This window comes from Centropristis striata, chromosome 11, assembly GCF_030273125.1.
Source record: "Centropristis striata isolate RG_2023a ecotype Rhode Island chromosome 11, C.striata_1.0, whole genome shotgun sequence".
Lineage (NCBI taxonomy): Eukaryota > Metazoa > Chordata > Actinopteri > Perciformes > Serranidae > Centropristis > Centropristis striata.
Window position 1 is genome coordinate 3,923,676 of NC_081527.1, and position 21,251 is coordinate 3,944,926.

The window sequence follows — 21,251 nt, forward strand, 5'->3', positions numbered from 1 at the left end:
TAAACAACACAAGCCACAAAGGTCAAATGCAGGTTGATCCTACAGGAGTCTGAAACAAAGTGGATTATAACGTCAAAACTGGGGATGGGGAAAAAAAGATTGGTGATGGATTAATGGTCGTTAAGAATTTGGTCGATCACGTGGAATTTTTAATCGATCTGTGTATTTTTTAATTTTAATTTTATCTCTGACTGTGTGTCAGTACGTCAATAAGCCAATAAGCTGAGAATTAAGTTGGATAAAGCTACAGTTTACAAACTGAAAGTTGCAATAACAATTATAAAACACACAGAAATACAAGAGGATTAATTTGAGTAAAACTAGCTTACTGTGTCAAACCTTGCTAGCAGGAATTACTGAGTTTAATTTGATCCAAAACTTATTTAAACACAAAACACATTTAAATATGAAGATTACTGTGAAAACTAACCTAATGCCTCTTCGGGATTAAAGCATAAAACATTGAACTCCTTCACGTTATCTTTACAGTTTAATCTCACTGATTTAGTTTTACGATCGACAGGAAGTCTATTTCCATCCTTTCAAAATAAAAGCGTGTGTTATCAAAATAGCCGTTTTGCATAGTACTGTATATGCAGTCATGGAAAAAACGTATAGATCACCCTTGTTTTCCTCAATTTCTTGTTCATTTTAATGCCTGGTACAACTAAAGCTACATTTGTTTGGACAAATATAATGATAACAACAAAAATAGATGATAAGAGTTTAATTTAAGAGCTGATATCTAGACATTTCTGTCCAATGTGGACCCCTGGTGCAATAGAAATGTAAATCCGGGTGTCATCAGCATAGAAACAGACATTAACATGGAATTATTTGGGTATTTTACCAAAACTGGAACATAAACAGTGAGAAAAGTAAAGGTCCTGATACGGAGCCTTGAGGTACCCCGACAAGAAAAAAGTGTGTCTATAGATATATAGATACAGTAGCAAATTGTGGTGACAGTGATAACACAGACTTAACATGCTAATTTCCAACTACAAGTACTGATACGTCAGTACTTCCCTTTTGGGAAACTTTACACAAGTTTATTGATAATAACCAACATCATTCTCAAAAAAACATGTAAAATGTCTAGATATCAGCTCTTAAATTAAACTCTTATCAGCTATTTTTGTTGTTATCATTATATTTGTCCAAACAAATGAACCTTTAGTTGTACCAGGCATTAAAATGAACAAGAAATTGAAGAAAACAAGGTGGTCTGATAATTTTTCCATGACTGTATATCTATTATTTTGCCCATGTATGCATGTTTTTATCCATAGCAATGGATCGATTAATTGATCGTTAATGTTATAGATCATGGGTGGGCAACCTTTACTAACTAAAGAGCCACTGTTGGCCAAAAAAAAAGAGAAAATTGCGGAATGGAGCCGCAAACCTTATATTGAGCCTAAAATGAAAATTAAACAGCCTAATAAGTCTAAATTAGCCTACCAACATTATTAATAGTCATACTGAGCATTTATTAATATGATTTTGAAAACTAGTCTATCTCGGGGAACTCAAAACTAAACTCAAAGTTGGCAAAACTTAAAGGATAAGGCGCCGGGCCGGAGACTTTCGTAAGCTATGAAGCACATTTTAGTTGACTTAAATGTCAACATTTTTTAAATATGCTGTAAAAAGGCTATACAATTTTACAATTGAAGAATACAATCAGTTTTGGTCTACACCATTGATAAATTAAATTTTTAATTATTTTTGTCTCAGCCACGGGGAGCCCCTGCAGGCCGCCTAAAGAGCCACATGAGGCTCTGGAGCCACAGGTTGACCACCCCTGTTCTAGATGGTCGGGTTGGCAGGTATAAGACACATTTATAGGATGTTACCTTGAGCTGCTGGTCTTTGATGAGTCTGTCTATGACTGTGATGATAAAGTCTTTGCTAAGATCAAAGTTGGTGATGCCGATACTCTCTGAGCTGTCCACGATGAAGGCCAGGTCCAGAGCTGCACACTTACACTCTGGAGACACAAACAAGCAAAAACCACATTTATCACAACAGCCACGGAGCATGAGAACCAATTATCACGATGCCTTTTATACTGAGCACAAACTTACCACAACAAGCTGTGCAGTGGTGCAAATTAGGAGAGGATGGGGAGAAAAAAACAACTCAAAGTTAATTAACTGCACAGGGAAAAACAAAACCCTAACCTGTAACCCTCACAGCCTTCAGGTTTCAATTACATACGTAGGCAATCAGGCTGTGAGTTGAAAAGGGCAAAGTGTTTAACGTGGAGTACATGTGGCTCCAGTTCTGTGAGTTGAAGTGTGCAGGATTGTTACTTACAGCAGAGCTTCATGATGATATCCAGAATCTCACATTCCTGAAGAGAGAGGAGGAGAACATGTTACAGTTAAATCACATTACATAACGCTGAGAAGACTGTTTCAAGCTGCTCCAGAACAAAAAATAAAAACATGACAATGGTGATATTTTACTTAAAGCATGCGCACAGATGGCACTAGTGATCCCGATCCGTCCCCCCCATTTTCAACGGCAAACATTGCCAGTAAAACAGAGATTAATGTTCCGTTAGTTAGATTATTTACATTGCAGCACATAGAGAGTCTGGCTGCTAATGGTGCGTTCAAGGTCCACACGAATGTCAGAATTTTCAACGTTGTTCCGAGCTCCAAGTTCCAATTTTCAGTGTTAATATAACGCACCATAAGGTGTAACAGTAAGAACGTGTTAGACCCGCTTTCAAAATAAAAGAAAACACATGTAGCTTTCAAAATAAGAGCACATGGATGTGTTAGCAGAATCCACCACATAATTTGCAAAAAGACTGTCAAAATATGACGCCTTAAATAAAACATATAAGAACCCTTATTATCCTTTACAATAATTCATTAAAATATGCAATGATTAAGATGGAATAGTGGCATTAGAATGTGTGACAGGCACCACATTTTGGCTTTTAGGGCAAAAATGTTCTCCGGGGGAGCATGCCCCTGGACCCTGGACTTTGTTTGGTCCCCCATCATAGTCTCAGAAAATCCTGACGGACTACAAATTTCCCAGCAGGATATTGAGGGTGATGAAAGGAGGAGAGATGTTTTTGGGTCCTTCATTGAGTCATCTTCAAGTCAGTCAATTTGTCTCGCTGCACTGGGAATTTCATGTACAAACTTCTTTTATGTTAATATGTTGGTTGTTGTTTACACTACAGTTCATTTAAACAAAATGCTTAAATAAAACATATTTGGGTTAAGGCAGGGATGGGCAACTGGAGGCCCGGGGGCCACATACGGCCCTCACCCTCTCTTGAAGTGGCCCTCAGTACAACTACATGCATTTGAGCATGAAATCTTAAAAGTGCAGTGTAAAAATGCACAAAATTACTTCTTGTAATTAATGTTGGTCTGCTGTTCTTGCACTGAAAAAAAAAAGAAATCCCAGTAAGTGGTTATTTTTTATTTGCTTCAAACCTTTTGTATTCCTATTTATACTGTTAAACATGCATTTGAGCATGAAATATGTTAAGTTACTGCACTGTAAACATATTTAAAATTGCAGTTTCATCATATCTGGTGAAGTGCACGCTCCTATATGTGGCCCTGTGGTAGTGAACATGAAACATTGTGGCCCCCTGCAGCATTTAAGTTGCCCATCCCTGAGTTAAGGCATGAGTAGAAAAATACATTTTAACTGCTCTTTATTGTCTTTTTCTTCTTTTATTCTATGTTTTAACTGCATTCTCAACTGCTGGATGTTTTTAATGAAATTCTGTATCTTTACGGTGAGCCGAAGGCAAATTTCCACCATGGTGGATAATAAAGATTTATTGTATTGTATTGTAATAACTAATTGAGTAGAAATCAGCTCATTGGTGAGCTTTGTCCCCCAGTCGGTGTAAGGCAGCGGGTGGTTGTGTTCAGGAAATTGAATGTGTGGCTTTGGACTGAACATACAGTATCAGTTGGAGAGTGAAAACTAGCTCAGCCTCGAGGGGGAATTAAGTCTGTGGTGCTTAGCCGACCTGTCCTGGGGCCAAAACGAGGGCGAGGGTTTCCCATTAAGTTCTTTTTTTTAATACTCACATCAGTTCCTGGTGGTCCTGGAGGCCCAGAAGGTCCCTGCAGAGAAAAGAGAGAAGGAGTGAGAAAGGAAGACAGGAGGACTGAAGGATTCATCCCACTGATAGATTTGTTTATCAGATTAAAAAAAAAAAAAACTGGCCAGACGGAGTCGATCTGGTCTGACTTCAAGATGACAGAGCAAGTTCTGTAAGACTCTTTTTATTTTCACTGGAATTAAAACAAAACAAAAAAAAAAAACAGTGTTTCTTTGGAAAAAACGTCACTCCTTGGACTGCAAACCAGAATCTCTCAGTCACCGAAGCCACATCCACACCCACACATTTGTGTGCGCTGCTATCTTTCTGCAACAACATGCGAATCCTGCTCACAGCTCACTGCCACAGCAGTTTGTTTTTTACACTCGGCTGCAGGAAAAAACCATCTGGTTTGTTTTAACAGACATTAAACTCTGTTTAAGAGCATTCTTCTCTGTGACAAAGACGCCAGCCACAGACACACAAGAGAGAGAAAGAAAAAAGGAAAGAAGGAAAGAAAGAAAGAAAGAAAGAAGAGACGGTTTTTAATTGTAGACAAGAGAAACTGTCCCGTGAATACATGACGCAAACTGCTGGGACAGAAATATGCAGCAGAGACAGAAAGCAGAGGAGAGGTTGAAAGGAGAAAGAGTAAAAAAAGGGAGGAGTGTAAGGAAAGTGTGAAAGGTTAGAGTTTGGAGAACATGTCTTCACACACAGTGTTATATTTAGATCCAGTGGTTGAAAAGGAAATCTCTCTCTCAGTCTTTCCAACACGCTGAGAGCCAAACGATGCATTCTTTTACGTCTTTGCATGCGGTTTGGTGTTGTGTAGAGTTTCATGTAGATTAGTGAACCTGAGTCAGTTACTGGGTGTGTTTGGGAGAAGTAGCAACTGTTGCCCACAGAGAGGGAAACACACAGCAATACACAGGGCGTCGCTTTGGTCTTATTTGCATAATTCCACTAAAGGTCTGATGATATTGTGTATTTCTATATTTAAAATAAAAAAGGCATATTTATTATATTTATATATATATTTATACTTCTACTTCACTACATTTTGAGGCAAATATTGTTCTTTTTACTCCACTACATTTAGCTAACAGCTTTAGTTACTTTACAGGTCGAGATTTAACGTAAAAAACATGATCAATATAAAGTGATTAGACTTCTTTATCTTTATTTTTAAATAAACATCATAACAGTATATTAAGTAATTAAAATGAGCCCCAACTTGCTGCATCAATACAAATAATCTGATAATATATTTAATATATAAAACAATCTGAGTGTGGCTGTTCTGCATAACAAGTACTTTTACTTTTGATACTTTAAGTACATTTTGATGCTGATACTTTTGTACTTTTACTTCAGTTTTGAATGCAGGACTTTTACTGTAGTGGAGTAATTTCACAGTGTGGTATTAGTACTTTTACTGAAGTAAAGGATCTGAAAACTTCTTGGGAAAACAGTGCATCATGTAATGTGTGTATCAGGCTAAGAAAGAGTAAGAAACAGTTTATTTCCGAACATGAAAGTGTCTGGCTGCTTTTTTTTCCTTTTTTCTTTTCTTTTTCTTTTTGAAATCAAAGCATACTTTCACAAACGCTTTTTCAAGAGTTCATCAAGAACAAATGGCCTTGAGGTTAACAACCACAGACAACGCTGGGTTTGTTCCGGAAATGATTGGTTTTGATGTTTTCAAGAGATTTATTCACACAAGTTTTGAATATGACCAGAATTATTCTTTTAATTAATGCAATTTCGAAAACAATTACATAGTTGTTTTTCTTGAACTTTTTTCTTTAATCTCACTGACTTTGAAATCAGTGTCTTGGTAAATATGTTAATTAGAAGTTAAATAGCTGGTCTAATCTTAGGTTTCACTAGAACTCTTCACTGTTTACAGAAAACAGTGAAACGACCCCAAAACTATGTCTGAAAGTGAGAGTAGGAGAGTGATTAGGAGGGAGGGTCTGCTTTAGACGCGTGGACAGCAGACCTCCACTGTCTCAACTTGCTTACACACACACCTACAACACACACACACACACACACACACACACACACACACACACACACACACACACACACGGTATTCTTACCGGGTTGCCCTCGGGTCCTCGGTGACCTTTGGCCCCTTTAGCTCCTGCAGGTCCTGGTTGGTTGTTCTGTAAAGAGACACAAATAAGATTGAGAAAGAGGTCCATACATATACTGATTGTTTATATTAAACAATATTTTTTTACAATAATTTTGAATATATATCATGCTTTTTTCAGAAATGTACTTTTTGGGAGGACGGCAACTCTTATATATAGTTATAGTTATAATAGGTATAAAAAGGTAAAAAATGTAAAAAAAAATTAAAATAAAACAGTAAAAGGAAAACCTGAAAACTTAAAAAAACCTTGGTAAGGCGTTATAAAAAACAGTTTAAACAGTAAATAAATGTATGTTAATGTCAGACGTGAAGTAGTTATGATGGTGACGTGAGCCGTGGAAGTTACTTTAAAAGCGTAAAAAAATACAAAAAACTTTTTTTAAAAACCATGGGAAACAAAAAAAAACCCTTTAAAAACTTTAAAAAAGAAACAGTAAAAGAGAGAGAGACAAATAAGATTGAAAAAGAGGTCCATACATATATTGATCTTTTAAACTTGCCCTGAGAAGAAAACAGCACAGTAGTACAGTCTGAATAAAAACCGAGTACAAATGGTTCTCTCAGATAATGTGGTGCAATATAAATGTAAATCTGGGTGTCATCAGCATAGAAACAGACATTTACATGAAATTCTTTGGGGATTTTTACCAAAACTGTAACATAAACAGTGAGAAAAGTAAAGGTCCTGATACGGAGCCTTGAGGTACCCCGACCAGAAAAAGGTGTTTCTATAGATATATAGATACAGTAGCAAATTCTGATGACAGTGACAACACAGACGTAACATGCTGATTGCCAACTACAACTACTGATACATCAGTACTTCCCTTTTGGGAAACTTTACACAAGTTTATCCTCATACTACAACGGCGTTAGGGACATTGTATATTTTCTGATTCTTCAGAGAACATGTGTTCTTTTTCTAATAAATGTACGACTTTTAATCTTGTAATTTATCAGTTTTTCTCCTCATTCAACTGATGTTACTTATATGCAGTGGTACTAATCAGTGGTGGGATGTAACTAAGTACATTTACTCAAGTACTGTACTTTTGAGGTATACTTTACTTGAGTATTTCCATTTTATGTAACTTTATACTTCTATTTCACTACAATTTGAGGCAAATATTGGACTTTTTACTCCACTACATTTAGCTGACAGCTTTAGTTACTTTTCAGGCCGAGATTTAACATAAAAAAACATGATCAATTTAAGATGAATATGCATTTTTATAAATTAAACCTCATAACAGTATAGTTAAGGAGCCATACCTTTACAAAATTAAAATGCTGCTTACATAAATACATTATGACAAATAATCTAATAATATATTTAGACGATATATCTGAATGGGTCCATTCTGCATAATGAGTACTTTTACTTTTGATGCTTTAAGTACATTTTGATGCTGATGCTTTTGTACTTTTACTTCAGTAAGTTTTGTATGCAGGACTTTTTACTTGCAGTGGAGTAATTTTACAGTTTGATATTTGCACTTTTACTAAAGTAAAGGATCTGAATACTTTTCCCACCACTGGTACTAATATACTACATTTCTGAGTGAGATACAGTGTTGCAAAATTTCAAATTAACTGCATTCAAGGGCCTTGAAAAGTGTTCAGTGAATATTCGACTATATAAGGGCCTAACTGGAAAATCTTTAAGCATATGTCATGTCTTAAAACATATCCCTTTTTAGCAGTGGAATCGATATGTCAAAACACTTTCAAAGGGTCGAGTCAGTCAGAGATAAAGTCTCTGAATCCATTTCAAGTCTTAATTGAGGCCAGGTCCGGTCCTGTCTGGCTCTCTATCTACCACACCAGCCCAGCTGCAGGCAGAGAGAGCAGCCAAAGCCCTGCAGCTGCTGCACTCTGACCTGCTGCTGATCGCTGGGAGATTACACTGTGGAAGTGTGGAGAATAAAGAGCGTAAACATTGTAAATCAATTAAGGGAAAATCATCCCATCTTTAGGTTCCCACAGATACTGTTGCACACTTTAAAGAAATGTGGGCATCTTGTTTGAGGAGGACTGGGGACAGCTGCAGAGGAGTTCAAACTGATGCAAAATTGCAAATTGAGAGTGGGTGGCATGCATAATGAAGTCATTAAACAGCTTTCAAAATGGCTTCCAAAACACTTGGAGATTTAAGGGGAGTAGCTGATTCAAAGGTTCATTGTGTAAGATATGGCCAGAATTTTGTTTAGAAATGGTTGGCTGCCTGACTATGCTCCCCCCCCCCCCTGTGACATGTCATTAGCCTGTTCATGTTGGGAAATGTGTTGTGTATTGTGTATTATGCTTATGTTGCTGAGGTTATTTTAGTTTTTTCCTCTTTTCCTCCCCTCACATTGTGCTGTATTTCTTTCTCTTCATCTCTTGATGCCAAATTTCGTTGTACTACCCTGTGCAATGACAATGAAGGCTTCTGATTCTGATTCTGAAACATGAATAATCAATATGGACCACTGGTGCAATAGAAATGTAAATCTGGGTGTCATCAGCATACAAACAGACATTAAGATGAAACTCTTTGAGGATTTTTACCAAAACTGGGACATAAACAGTGAGAAAAGTAAAGGTCCTGATACGGAGCTTTGAGGTACCCTATTAATTAATTAATTTATCTCTTCTCTTCTCCAAATACATTTTGATCAGCAGTCACATGAATACTTATTTGAAGCTCAACATGCCAGACCAGAAATGAGATGCGATGTGTGCACAAATCATCCCAATAAATTAATTTTTGCTCTTTGATCTGAGTTGGCTGACTCAAAACCAGCTGATCTGCACTGCAGCTAAACAACCATCTCCTTACAGTGGACAGATATAAAGAGAAAGAGAGTTCTCTCAGATAATGTGAACCGCTGGTGCAATAGAAATGTAAATCTGGGTGTCATCAGTATACAAACAGACATTAACATGAAATCCTTTGAGGATTTTTACCAAAACTGGAACATAAACAGTGAGAAAAGTAAAGGTCCTGGTAAGGAGCCTTGAGGTACCCTGAGCAGAAAAAAGTGTGTCTATAGATATATAGATACAGTAGCAAATTGTGGTGACAGTGACAACACATATGTACCACTCTAATTGCATCTACAAGTACTGACGTATCAGTTATTTGAAGCTCAACATGCCAGACCAGAAATGAGAAGCAATGTGTGCACAAATCATCCCAATAAATCAATTTTTGCTCTTTGATCTGAGTTGGCTGACTCAAAACCAGCTGATCTGCACTGCTGCTATACAACCATCTACTTACAGTGGACAGATATAAAGAGAAAGAGAGGCAGAGAGAGAAGGTAATGTCAACCACCTGGCTATTACACACACACACACACACACACACACACACATAAATGCGTAGTTGGTGTCAGGATTGAGTGGGTACACACACACGCGGATCCAATTACTTCACATTCTCAACTTCAAACACTCTTACGTAGAGAACATGGACCGTATCATCCACAGTTACATTATACACACACATACGTCTTGACCCTGAGTCATATTTATCTGAGCACATAGCCAGATGTGACTGTCTGTCATGACCGAATACGTGTATATTATCATTCCAAAGTGTGATCGCTAAAAAGTTAAAAAGTCAAAAGGTCTGTCTCCACCTTTATCTTCTCTGGCACACCCCCGTCTGCACCTTGCTGTGCCCTCTGGCCAGTGAAGGCCAATTACAACAATGTGCAAGCCTGCACAGTGTGAAAATATTCAAACTACTTAAATTAGAAATCCTGCTCACAATGCAATCCAGTGGCATCAGATTGTCTAAAAAAAAATCTTGTTTGCCAGTTGGATGTCTCATGGTTTTTTTTCCTGCTGTACTGTCCAACACAGTGAGTGTAAAACGAGTGGAAACAAACAAGTGACTGTTCAGAGAAACGGATATAACGGACTATTGAAAAGAGAAAAAAAGAGTTGCATGAATGCTGCTGGGGATAAGTGGAATGTCGTGGATTCATTTTTTCCAATGAGATGATCTGATTATGTATTTTTTTTCTTTTTATAAAGGACATGGAGTGACCAGTGGGACAGCAGCAGGGGGAAGATTAGGAATAATTTCTGAAAGGCATTTTTGGGACGTATGCTAATTCACTTTTATGCTCAGAGTGAGATGAGAGGATTGATATGAATCTCATGTCAAGCCAGGTTATCTTAATTTAACATAAATACTGACAACAGGCGGAAACAGCTAATCTGGATCTAGAGATTACTGCTCCAAGCAAGAAAAAAAAGTTGTTTTTTCTTCATCTGGGCACTTTTTGCATGAATTAAACAAGATATGATGTAATGAATGTAATGTGTAATGTAAGTCTTTGAAACAAGTCACACAGTAAAACAAACAAACTAACTGACCGAGGCAGTTATAGACCTGCAACTCCCATGTACAAGGAGTCTGGTGGCTTTGATGAGAGCATAAAAAACAACTTCAGCTCCTCATATTGCATATACTGCATATTTTAGTCCAACAAGATCTCCAACCTAAACGTCAGAATAGACCGTTTGTCAATACCATCAATAATGACACATATGGTGGTTTGGCTCGCGCACACGTCATTAAACATACAGGTTCAGGTCGCGGTTGTAGAAAAGGCTGCAGTTTCTGTGAATTTAGGAGACAAAACCACTGACCTATGTTCAGCTCAAAAAACTTCATGGTAAGGCGTTATGAAAGACAACGTAAAAAACGTAAAAAACGTAAAACAACCCGTAAAAAAACGTTTTAAAAAAGTAAGAAAACCTAAAAAGCGTAAAAAATGTAAAAATACATAGAAAACTTAAAATAAAATAAAAAACCTTCTTGGTAAGCGTAATGATTAAATAGTAAATAAATGTATGTAAATTCTGGAAGTGAAGTAATTAGGGTGGGAGGGTGAGAGGGTGTTTTGCGATGTGGAAGTTATGTAAAAAACATAAAAAAAACGTAAAAAAAATTTAAAAAACAGAAACGTAAAAAAACTTCTCAGTAAGGCGTTATAAAAGACAGCTTTAACAGTAAATAAATGTACATAAATGCTTGAAGTGAAGTAGTTACGAGGGTGACATGAGCCGCGGAAGTTACGTAAAAAACATTAAAAAAAAATTGAAAAACATAAAAAACTTTAAAGATGTATAAAAACAGAAAATTTAAAAAGTTAAAAAAAGGTGAAAAACAAAAACAAAGTTACATTAACTTTTGTTGTCACACAGGACACGAGGCCTGTTCGCCGGGGTGACAGTCGACCATTTGTTCAACGCGTCCACCTACGAGTGTGATATCCGCCATTTAGTCATTTTGTGTCTTCTTTTGGTCATTTTGATACTGCCTCCAGTGGCCCCCAGGTAATTTGAGTTTGAGACCCCTGGTATAAACTATAGACTTGATTACACAAGTTAGTTGGTAAAATGTAATTTCACGGTTCTTTAGCTGTAGAATCAGTTACGAGGCTATGAAATGTTTCCTGTCTGCTGCTGTCACTGCAGAAGGTAAAGAGTGGGGCGACCCGGTGACTTATACTGCATCTAATCCTGCTCCACAGGGTCCTGATGAGTGGTAAACTGATCTGACACTGTAAATCCACAGCTTATAAAGTGTGACTCCTCTTAACAACAGAGGTCAGGGTCACCGACACACGGATGACGAGAGAAAGTACAAACATGTGGAGAAATGTTTATGCCGTCAAACATGAAACATGAAACACGGCCACGGAAATGTAGTCATTTCAATGTAAACACCACCAAGTTAAACTGGGGGTTAAAGTGTTAAAACAGGCACGCACACACACACACACACACACACACATTCTTGTACTTCTATCTTTGTGAGGACCTTCATTGGAACAGTGAAAGCCCTGCCAAGGTTATAATAGTTTTGGATTTTTCATTAGTTTTACTTTTAATTTTGTTGTGAATTTTTGTTTTCAAATCCAGTTAATTCTAATGAGTTTTTAGGGTGAGTTTGCTAGTTTTAGTTTAGTATTTATTTTTTTGAAATGCTTTAGTTTTAGTTTAATTTTTACTATAATTGTAGTTAGTTTTGTAACCACACAATACTGTTTTCAGTTAATTACCATTATCATGTAACCTTTAACCCTTAAAACAAAGTCTGAAATCTAAAAAAAAAAGCCTTCAAAGAAGTGAGGACCGGCCGAAATGTCCTCACTTTGCAAAAATGTCCTCACTCTGTTGGTTAAAAACGTGTTCCGGTCCTCACTATGTAGGAAGAACAAGAACACACACACACACCAAAAGAGTGATGCAGTCCCTTCATCGTTCCTGCTCATTTCCTGGTATCCTTGACAACGACATATACACAGCTGCATCAGCTCAAAACTCTCCTCCCCAAAGACACACACACACACACACACACACACACACACACACACACACACACACACACATGTTCAGATCTAGTTGAGAAAGCCTTTCCAGCTGCAGAACAGAAGGAGAGTGTAAGATCGAGATGGATTGACTCAGAAAAAGAGGAGTAAAGTATGTGAGGGTTCTAATGCAGAAAACCTAAATGAAAGACAGAAATGCAAATAAAAAAAGTAATGTAATACTTTGTAATCTAAGTGTTGAAAAGAGACAAACAAAAAGAAATATGTAAATGTAAACCCATAGAAGCAGACATGTGACTCACATCCTGTCAGCGCTCGCTGCCAAGAAGGGATGGAGCAAAGATAAAATGAGATCAAGAAAAGGAATCGGAGCCAGACTCACATCAGGTCCTGGATCTCCGGCGTCTCCGTCGTCTCCTTTGGGTCCAGGGGTTCCCTTGCCACCCTGAAGGCCACACAGCAAACATCAGAGAGGAGAAGGAGGCGCAGGAGCAGGACAAGTGGTTTTTACATTGATGAGAAAATGTAAAGTAGTTTAAAGCTTCCTATTGATAACAAAATAACTCTAATAACAATTTTTCCATAATCTGATTTTTACATTACATTATATGTCGTTGTAATTGCTACAGGAGTGCTATACCTTTAACCCTCTGGAGTCCATCTATTTATTGAAAATACATGTTTATTTACAGTAATAACTTTATTTATGTATTTTATGTAGACAAGCTGAGAAAGCCAGTTAAAGTTCAATCATAGGAGCTTTCACAGTGTGACATTTATGTTTCTAGACCATTTTTAAAATGAGAATTTTCTTTCTACAATGAAAACTATTACCATTTTTAATTTACATGCAAATAGACTGTTTTGTAGTTTTATTATTTATTATTTTTTCTGCTGTTTTTGTGTATATGAATGGTTAAAAAAAAGGTACATTTCCATAGAAACCTGTGTCTTTTGTTTGTATTTTGGGTTCCTGGCAGCTTTATACTTTGTTAATTAAAATTAAATAAAAATCTGACTGATAGCCAAGTTTGTGTGGAGAAAAAGGAGCCATGCATGTGATGTAAGGACAGACTGAAAGATGCTGAACAGAGACAGAAATTAATCCAGAGGAAGCTGACAAATTTGAACCAAAACCTCCTGGACTTCAGAGGTTTAAAGAAGTTTTTTTTTCTTTTGATTTCTAATTAAAGTTAAAATAGAAATATCAAAGATAACTTACAGGCTCACCAGAGTCTCCGCGGGGCCCAGGATAACCCTAAAAGAGACAAAAAAGTTCAGAATATACACATTTAAATGGAGCACAATGTTTTAAATACAACTACTATAATAACTCACCTGGAAACCAGGACAACCTGCAGTCCCATTTCCTGGTGCACCATCTTCTCCCTGAAAGAAAAGAATGAAAAGAAGTACAGTTAAAGATCCTCCACACACACACACACACACACACACACACACACACACACATACGCCTGCAGAAATGATGGATGGCACACATGTGTCTCTCTCTCACCCTCTCCCCCATCTGGCCTCGGTCTCCTGGAGCTCCTTTGATTCCTCTCGGTCCTTTGGGTCCCTTGGAGATGAAAGGAATGATACGATCAGAAACATATGAAATGTAACATGCCATGTGTGTGTGTGTGTGTGTTGAAAACATTTGGATGTTGTGTGAGTGTGTGAACAAAAACAGTCAGCAGAATTACTTTTTTTTCCTTAAACGTTTTACACAACAGTGATTTATTGCAATCTGTTACAGATTATTGTTATCTGATTGCTTGGATTGTGTGATAATGTGTGTAATATACATGTTTAGTGGTCATAAAGGGTCTTTTGATTGCAGCTGATACAGTAAACTGCACATTTTTATGGACTTTGGAGTGAAATCAGTTACAGTTGGAGCTGTAAAGTTGGAGCTGGAGCTCTTCTGCTGCAGCCGTTCAAATGTTAAATATAGCTTCAACTCTTCGTTATATCTCTGTAATATCAGATGTTAATGCTCTAATATGCACCAACAGCATTTAAAAACACATCTTTACACTGTAAAAAAAGGTGTTTAGTCTAAAAACCAGATAAAACAGTAAATCTGAGGGAAATGATCTTGCTGCATGGACAGATAATTTACCTTGACAAGATTTCTTAAATTAAGATTGTTGAATCTAGAAATAAGCATGTTGAACACTTAAAATAAGAAATTAACTCTTAAAACAAGATAAGTTATCTAACGCTTCTAAATCTAAAGGTTCATTGCTGCTTAATTTTTTATCTCTTTTGTACATTTTTTTTTTGTCTTTTTTGGTCATTTTGTGACCAAAAGAAGATGTAAAAAGACACAAAAAAAGACACAAAATGACCAAAAAAAGACACAAAATTACCAAAAAAAGACACAAAATGACCAAAAAAGACACAAAATGACCAAAAAAAGACACAAAAAGACATGCAATGACCAAAAAAGAAACTAAAGATACAAAATGACCAAAAAAGACATTAAAAAAACACACAAAAGATATAAAATCACCTAAAAAAGACACAATTTTTTTTTTTTTTTAAATCATGCTAAGAAACAAATAACTCTGCTTGGGCCAGTTCATCGCTGATTGCAGCTTTAATTTATCTTGTTGATAACAAATCTTGAGTTAATTTCTTATTTCTTTATTTTAAGTGTTCAACATGCTTATTTCTAGATTTAATAATCTTAATTCAAGAAATACTGTCGAGGTAAATTATCTGTCCATGCAGCAAGATCATTTCCCTCAGATTTACTGTTTTTATCTGGTTTTTAGACTAAACACCTTTTTTAGAGTGTGGGTATGCCGTAACACTCTGTAACATTAAAAAATCTTTACTCATGAATAATGAATTAAATGATATTTTTATTGAGTGTTTATTGCTGCCACGCTTCCAAAAAGCCAATCTGCTTCAGAGGAGTGGCCGATGTTTGATCCCATTTAATGACCAGAGACCAAACAACCAACAACTGTCATCACGTTCTGATTCATACGTTATTATCCTGATTGGTTCACCACAGTGTGTGACGTCACCTTTTACCAACTCGGCCCCGCCCGCTTGCAACATGCAAGGAGAGGTCGTGTAAAAACACTAGTACAAAGACGTCCCATGTGAAAATAAAACACCAGAACTGCTCCAACTTTGGCAGATTCAAGCAGGATCCTATTAGACCATGGTTGAGTAAATATGTGTTGAGGAGGTGAAGTAGTAGGTGAAGGAGGGTGACGTGAGCCGCAGAAGTAAAAAAAAAACACATAAAAAACGTTAATAAAAAGGTTTAAAAAAAAAAACTAAAAAAAAAATCTGTAGAAAACATAAAAAACCTTTAGAAACTAAAAAAAAACCCTGTAAAAAATGTGTAAAAAACATAAAAACGTGAAAACCCATAGAAAACGTGAAAAACGTAAAAAATGAAAAAATAATTTTAAAAAATCTGTAGAAAACATAAAAAAACCATAGAAAATGTAAAAAAAAACCCTTTAAAAACTAAAAAAACACAGTAAAAAACGTGTAGAAAACATAAAAACGTGAAAACCCCATAGAAAATGTGAAAAACGTAAAAAAAAGAATAAAGAAAAATCTGTAGAAAACGTAAAAAAAACCCTTTAAAAACTAAAAAAAACCCCAGTAAAAAAGTGTAGAAAACATAAAAACGTGAAAAACCCATAGGAAACGTAAATTTTTTTTTAAAAACTACAAAAAAACTGTAAAAAACATGTAGAAAACATAAAAACGTGAAAAACCCATAGAAAACGAAAAAAAAAAAACCTTTAAAAATAAAAAACTGTGAAAAATGTGTAGAAAACATAAAAAACCCATAGAAAACGTTAAAAAAAAAACCTTTAAAAACTAAAAAAAAACAGTAAAAAACGTGTAGAAAACATAAAAACGTGAAAAACCCATAGAAAATGTAAAAAAAACCTTTAAAAAATGTGTTTGACCCGTCCCTCTACGAGTGATATCTGCTATTTAAACTCTGTATCACTGCAGGAGCTCAGACAGCCTGTAGGCCTTTAGGTATATGTACAATAATGAATAATCCGTGTGTGTGTGTGTGTGTGTGTGTGTGTGTTGGACTCACCTCTGGTCCAGGTGGTCCTTCGTCTCCTCTGTAGCCAGGAGCCCCGGCCCTGCCAGCCTCGCCCTGGAAAACAACAGGACCGTTAATGAGACGCCATTAAAACTCTTTCCATTAAAAACAAACACATAAAGAACACTGTAACAGGCTCTGACACCATTTCACCAAACAAGACCCACAACACGGACACATAATCCCATAGAACGTTGGAACATTTGTTTTTTCTCATTACTTGTGTTTTGTTCGTACTCTGAAATAAATGGATCTCCACTGCTGTATTCCATAATAACCTTTTAACACTATGTTTCTTAAAGAAAGATATATGTTTTTATCAGTGTTAAACAACTGAAGCTCCCATGAGTCCATGCCAAACATAATACTTGATGTTAGCCTGAAAGTGTCTGAACCTAAAAAATTACTTATATATATACAGTCATGGAAAAAATGATTAGACCACCTTGTTTTCCTCAATTTCTTGTTCATTTCAATGCCTGGTACAACTAAAGGTACATTTGTTTGGACAAATATAATGCTAACAACAAAAATAGCCCATACGAGTTTAATTTAATAGCTGATATCTAGACATTTAACATGGTTTTAGACGCCAATATTGATTTATTTTTTATTTTTTACATGGTTGCTAACAAGTGGCTAAATGAGACTCCAGTGGTTGTCGGGAAAATGAAACATCTTCACGCCGGACACGGACGGGAGCTCTCCCACAAGTCGCCCACCAGCCTCTAGTTATGATTTTCAGAACTCTTGCAATGTTAATAAACAATTTATTAGGCTACGAATTCACTAGCTTGTCAAAACCGTTGGCTAGCTTGTTGGTCTTGCAACCGCGGTGTAGTCCTCTATAGCGAAACGTTAGCTTTTTACTTCTGTCGGCTACATTAGCGCTTCAAACATAATAAAAGTGGTGTTCATTTGTGAAGATTATTCTGCTGAATAGAACACGTAAGCATTAGAAACGTGAGCTTATTTTCTGCAATGATCCAAAATCTAATGCAAAAATCCCATAGACGAATTCTAAATAGACCCCATGGAGATGCTACTTCTGGGTTAGCCTACAAAAATGCATAATTTGGTTTGCTCTCTATTGTGCCACTGATAATTTGCATTGTATATACCGTAGTCACTTCTTATATTAGCTAATGTTAGCAAAAGACTTGTTAATTAGGTAGACAATATAAAGCTAAAGGCTAAAGGAGTTAGCCTAAAGCTACATAACCAAGACCAACAGGAGATTTCCATAAGTTGTTCATGTTATCTCTGAAAGTATCTCTCTAAGTTACTTTTTGTGATATTAATTTGGATATACACAATGTCTAGCATCCCAGTGGGGAAATTATTGTAGTTCTTGCTGAAGTTTCAGAGTTTTTACTATGTTAACGCAACACTTGATGCGATTCAGATGAAAAGATTAAAACCAGATTGTAGTTAAACAACTGGACACACGGGGACACAGTTAAATGTTAAAGTAAGCTGCTTCCAAACCTCCAAAGCTGGTTGATTTACACAGTGAATCTTGTGCTTTTGACACAGAATTTATAGAAATGGAGAACAAGGTTATGCTGTAGCTGTTGTTAATAAAAGCAGTTAGATGTTGAATTGGTGCCATTTCCTGGCAAACAACAGCTGGATCCAGCTGCTGCGTGATTACTCAGCCCTGTCCTTATAGAGAGGTCACACTGCTCACATTAAAATAATGCTTCAACGTATTGATGCGTATGGAAAGTTAAAATGTAGCTAAATCAAAACCAGACCTCATTATGTTCTGTGTGCACAGAGTTGAGAGAAGTGTTCGTCACTTTTTACGACTCAAATTCAGATTGAAGATGAGAATATTTGTATAAGCTGACTCTGACCAAATATTCACTACAAAAACAATGTTAATGTGTTCCCATTAAGTTCTGTTTACATGCAATAGAGTATGCTATTAACCCTTTATCGGGCAAAGAACTATATTTGGTAACTTCTCCTCTGTTTGGTCGTAGAACCACATGGATTTCTTCCAGCTAATCAGCAAAGATCAGGCTACGTCACAGACAGTGACACCATGACATCTGACCAATTAGTATGATAAAAATATAATAATATTCACTTTATTCACCTGAACCTCCAATGTAAAAATGAAAAATTTTGAAAAAAAATCAGCAAGAAACAGTCGTACAAACAGAGTTATTCTTCAATAGCTTGTACGAGGAGAACTTGACTATGACGGCATATTAGGACATATTAAGTATGAATAAAAATTAAAATATTTATTGCAAATTTACTAGATTAAAGTGGCAAATCTACAAGAAAAAAGTTGGAGATTTACGAGAAAAAAGTTGGAAAAAGCTACTTTTTTCTCACAGATTCACCACTTTAAATCTCATAAATCTGACATTTTTTTCTTCTTTTTTTTAACCCTTAATAGGACACTCATTGAAATACTTGCAAATTCTAAATTTCAACCCTAGAGAATATTGGAGGATATTACATACAGCCAGAATGTGTAAAAAAAAAAACATACGGAACCGGGGGAGGGGGGTAATATTTTGAGAAAAAAGTTTACGAGATTAAAAAGACACAAATTTATGAGAAAAAAATGGGGACTAACCACTCTAAATCTCATAAATCTGCGAATTTTTTTCCTGTAGATTTGCCACTTTAATCTTATAAACTTTTTTCTCAAAATATTACCCCCCTCCCCCAGGTCCGTATGTTTTTTTACACATTCTGGCTGTATGTTATATCCTCCAATATTTTCTAGGGTTGAAATTTAGAATTTGCAAGTATTTCAATGAGTGTCCTATTAAGGGTTAATGAGAGCAAATGGTATCCAGCACAGTAAGGCATGTGAGGATACAGTTATTTTTCCTATTAGAGTCTATGAGGCAGACCCCAATATGTCAGTTATTCCATGTTTTCTGTACTGTTCTTTTCTTCACTGTTCATTCAGCTCTGAAAAGCACAAAAGAGCCATTGAAGGTTCTGACATCACGGAGGTTACCACAACTAATGCTTGTAACGTATTATTATTATTACACTGCCTGGTGCCTTATTAAGAAAAACCATAGTGAGGCTTTGGCTCGGGGAGACGGAGAGAAGAACTGAGTCAGAGGGGAAAGAGTGAGTCGTCGATGTTCCCGGGAGGAGGAAGAACGAGGAGAAGAAGGGGAGGTGGAGGAGTGGGCAGCTCTCTGGGGCAGCGGCCAGGTTCTCCTCTCTCTGTTTCAGCTCCTGCCCAGTCAACTCCCCCTCAGCATGAAATATGGATTCACACAAGTGCTCACACGTGCACGCGCACCGGGAAGCATGCACACACAACTTCTCCACTCGGGCTGGAAAAAAAAAGATGCTGCCAGAGAGAAAAGTGGGCGTTTCGTACTGCACCACCTCCTCAAACTCTAACAAACAGTGGTTCTACTGGGTGATTCTCATGGAGCCAACAGTGGCGGTTCTAGACCAGTTTTACTGTGGGGGCCAGTGTTTAACCCTTTATTAGGCAAAGAACTATATGTGGTAACTTCAGGTAATATTTCGAGAAAACAGCTGCAAATTTACTAGATTTGAAGTGGCAAATCTGCGCGAAAAAAGTCGCAGATTTACGAGGAAAAAAGTGGGAAAAAAGCAACTTTTTTCTCCCAGATTCACCACTTTAAATCTCATAAATCTGCAAATTTTTTTCGCATAGATTTGCCACTTTAATCTTATAAAGTTTTTCTCAAAATATTACCCCCCTCCCCCGGGTCCCTATGTGTTTTTTTTTTTTACACATTCTGGCCGTATGTAATATCCTCGAATATTCTCTAGGGTTGAAATTTGGAATTTGCAAGTATTTCAATGAGTGCCCTATTAAGGGTTATGAGATTTAAAGTGGCAAATCTGCGCAAAAAAAGTCAAAATTTTATGGGAAAAAACTACTTTTTTCTTGCAGATTCACCACTTTAAATCTCATAAATCTGCACATTTTTTTCTCATAGATTTGCCACTTTAACCCTTAATAGGGCACTCATTGAAATACTTGCAAATTCCAAATTTCAACCCTAGAGAATGTTGGAGGATATTACATACAGCCAGAATGTGTATAAAAAAAACATACTGACCTGGGGAAGGGGGGTCATATTTAGAGAAAAAAGTTTACAAGATTAAAGTGGCAAATAGCAAATAGGAGAAAAAAAATGTGCAGATTTATGAGAAAAAAGTGGAAAAAAACGTTTTTCTCGCAGATTTGCCACTTTAAATCTCTTAAATCTGCAACTTTTTTTTTTTTTTTTTTTAAAGATATTTTTTTGGGCATTTTGTAGCTTTATTGAGAGAGAGGGAGATATTGAGAGTGAAAGGGGGAGACAGAGGGGAAGACACGCGGGAAAGGGCTCCGAGCCGGACTCGAACCCGGGCCGCCCGCTCACGAGGACTGGGCCTCTGTGGTACGCGCTCTACCAGGTGTGCCACCGGGAACGCCCAATCTGCAACTTTTTTTCCTGTAGATTTGCCACTTTAATCTAGTAAATTTGCAATTTTTTTCTCAAAATATTACCTCCCCCCAGGTTTGTATTATTAATTTTTTTATCCATA

At 36.6% G+C, this 21,251-nt stretch overlaps 2 protein-coding genes across 2 annotated transcripts in view; one reads left to right on the forward strand and one right to left on the reverse strand.

The window, feature by feature from the left end:
- LOC131980453 (cysteine/serine-rich nuclear protein 1-like) overlaps positions 1–21,251 on the forward strand; it is a 158,968-nt gene that overhangs the window by 65,240 nt on the left and 72,477 nt on the right. The gene's annotated exons all lie outside the window — the stretch shown is intronic.
- Positions 1–21,251, reverse strand: part of col6a1 (collagen, type VI, alpha 1) — a 45,555-nt gene that overhangs the window by 6,803 nt on the left and 17,501 nt on the right. Inside the window, exons 21-30 of the mRNA XM_059344725.1 lie at positions 16,686–16,748; positions 14,112–14,174; positions 13,934–13,984; positions 13,818–13,853; positions 12,978–13,040; positions 6,202–6,267; positions 4,080–4,115; positions 2,323–2,359; positions 2,091–2,099; positions 1,860–1,993 (exon numbers count right to left, since the gene is read on the reverse strand). Coding sequence (XP_059200708.1) covers positions 1,860–1,993; positions 2,091–2,099; positions 2,323–2,359; positions 4,080–4,115; positions 6,202–6,267; positions 12,978–13,040; positions 13,818–13,853; positions 13,934–13,984; positions 14,112–14,174; positions 16,686–16,748 — 558 coding nt within the window. The remainder of the gene's footprint in view (positions 1–1,859; positions 1,994–2,090; positions 2,100–2,322; positions 2,360–4,079; positions 4,116–6,201; positions 6,268–12,977; positions 13,041–13,817; positions 13,854–13,933; positions 13,985–14,111; positions 14,175–16,685; positions 16,749–21,251) is intronic.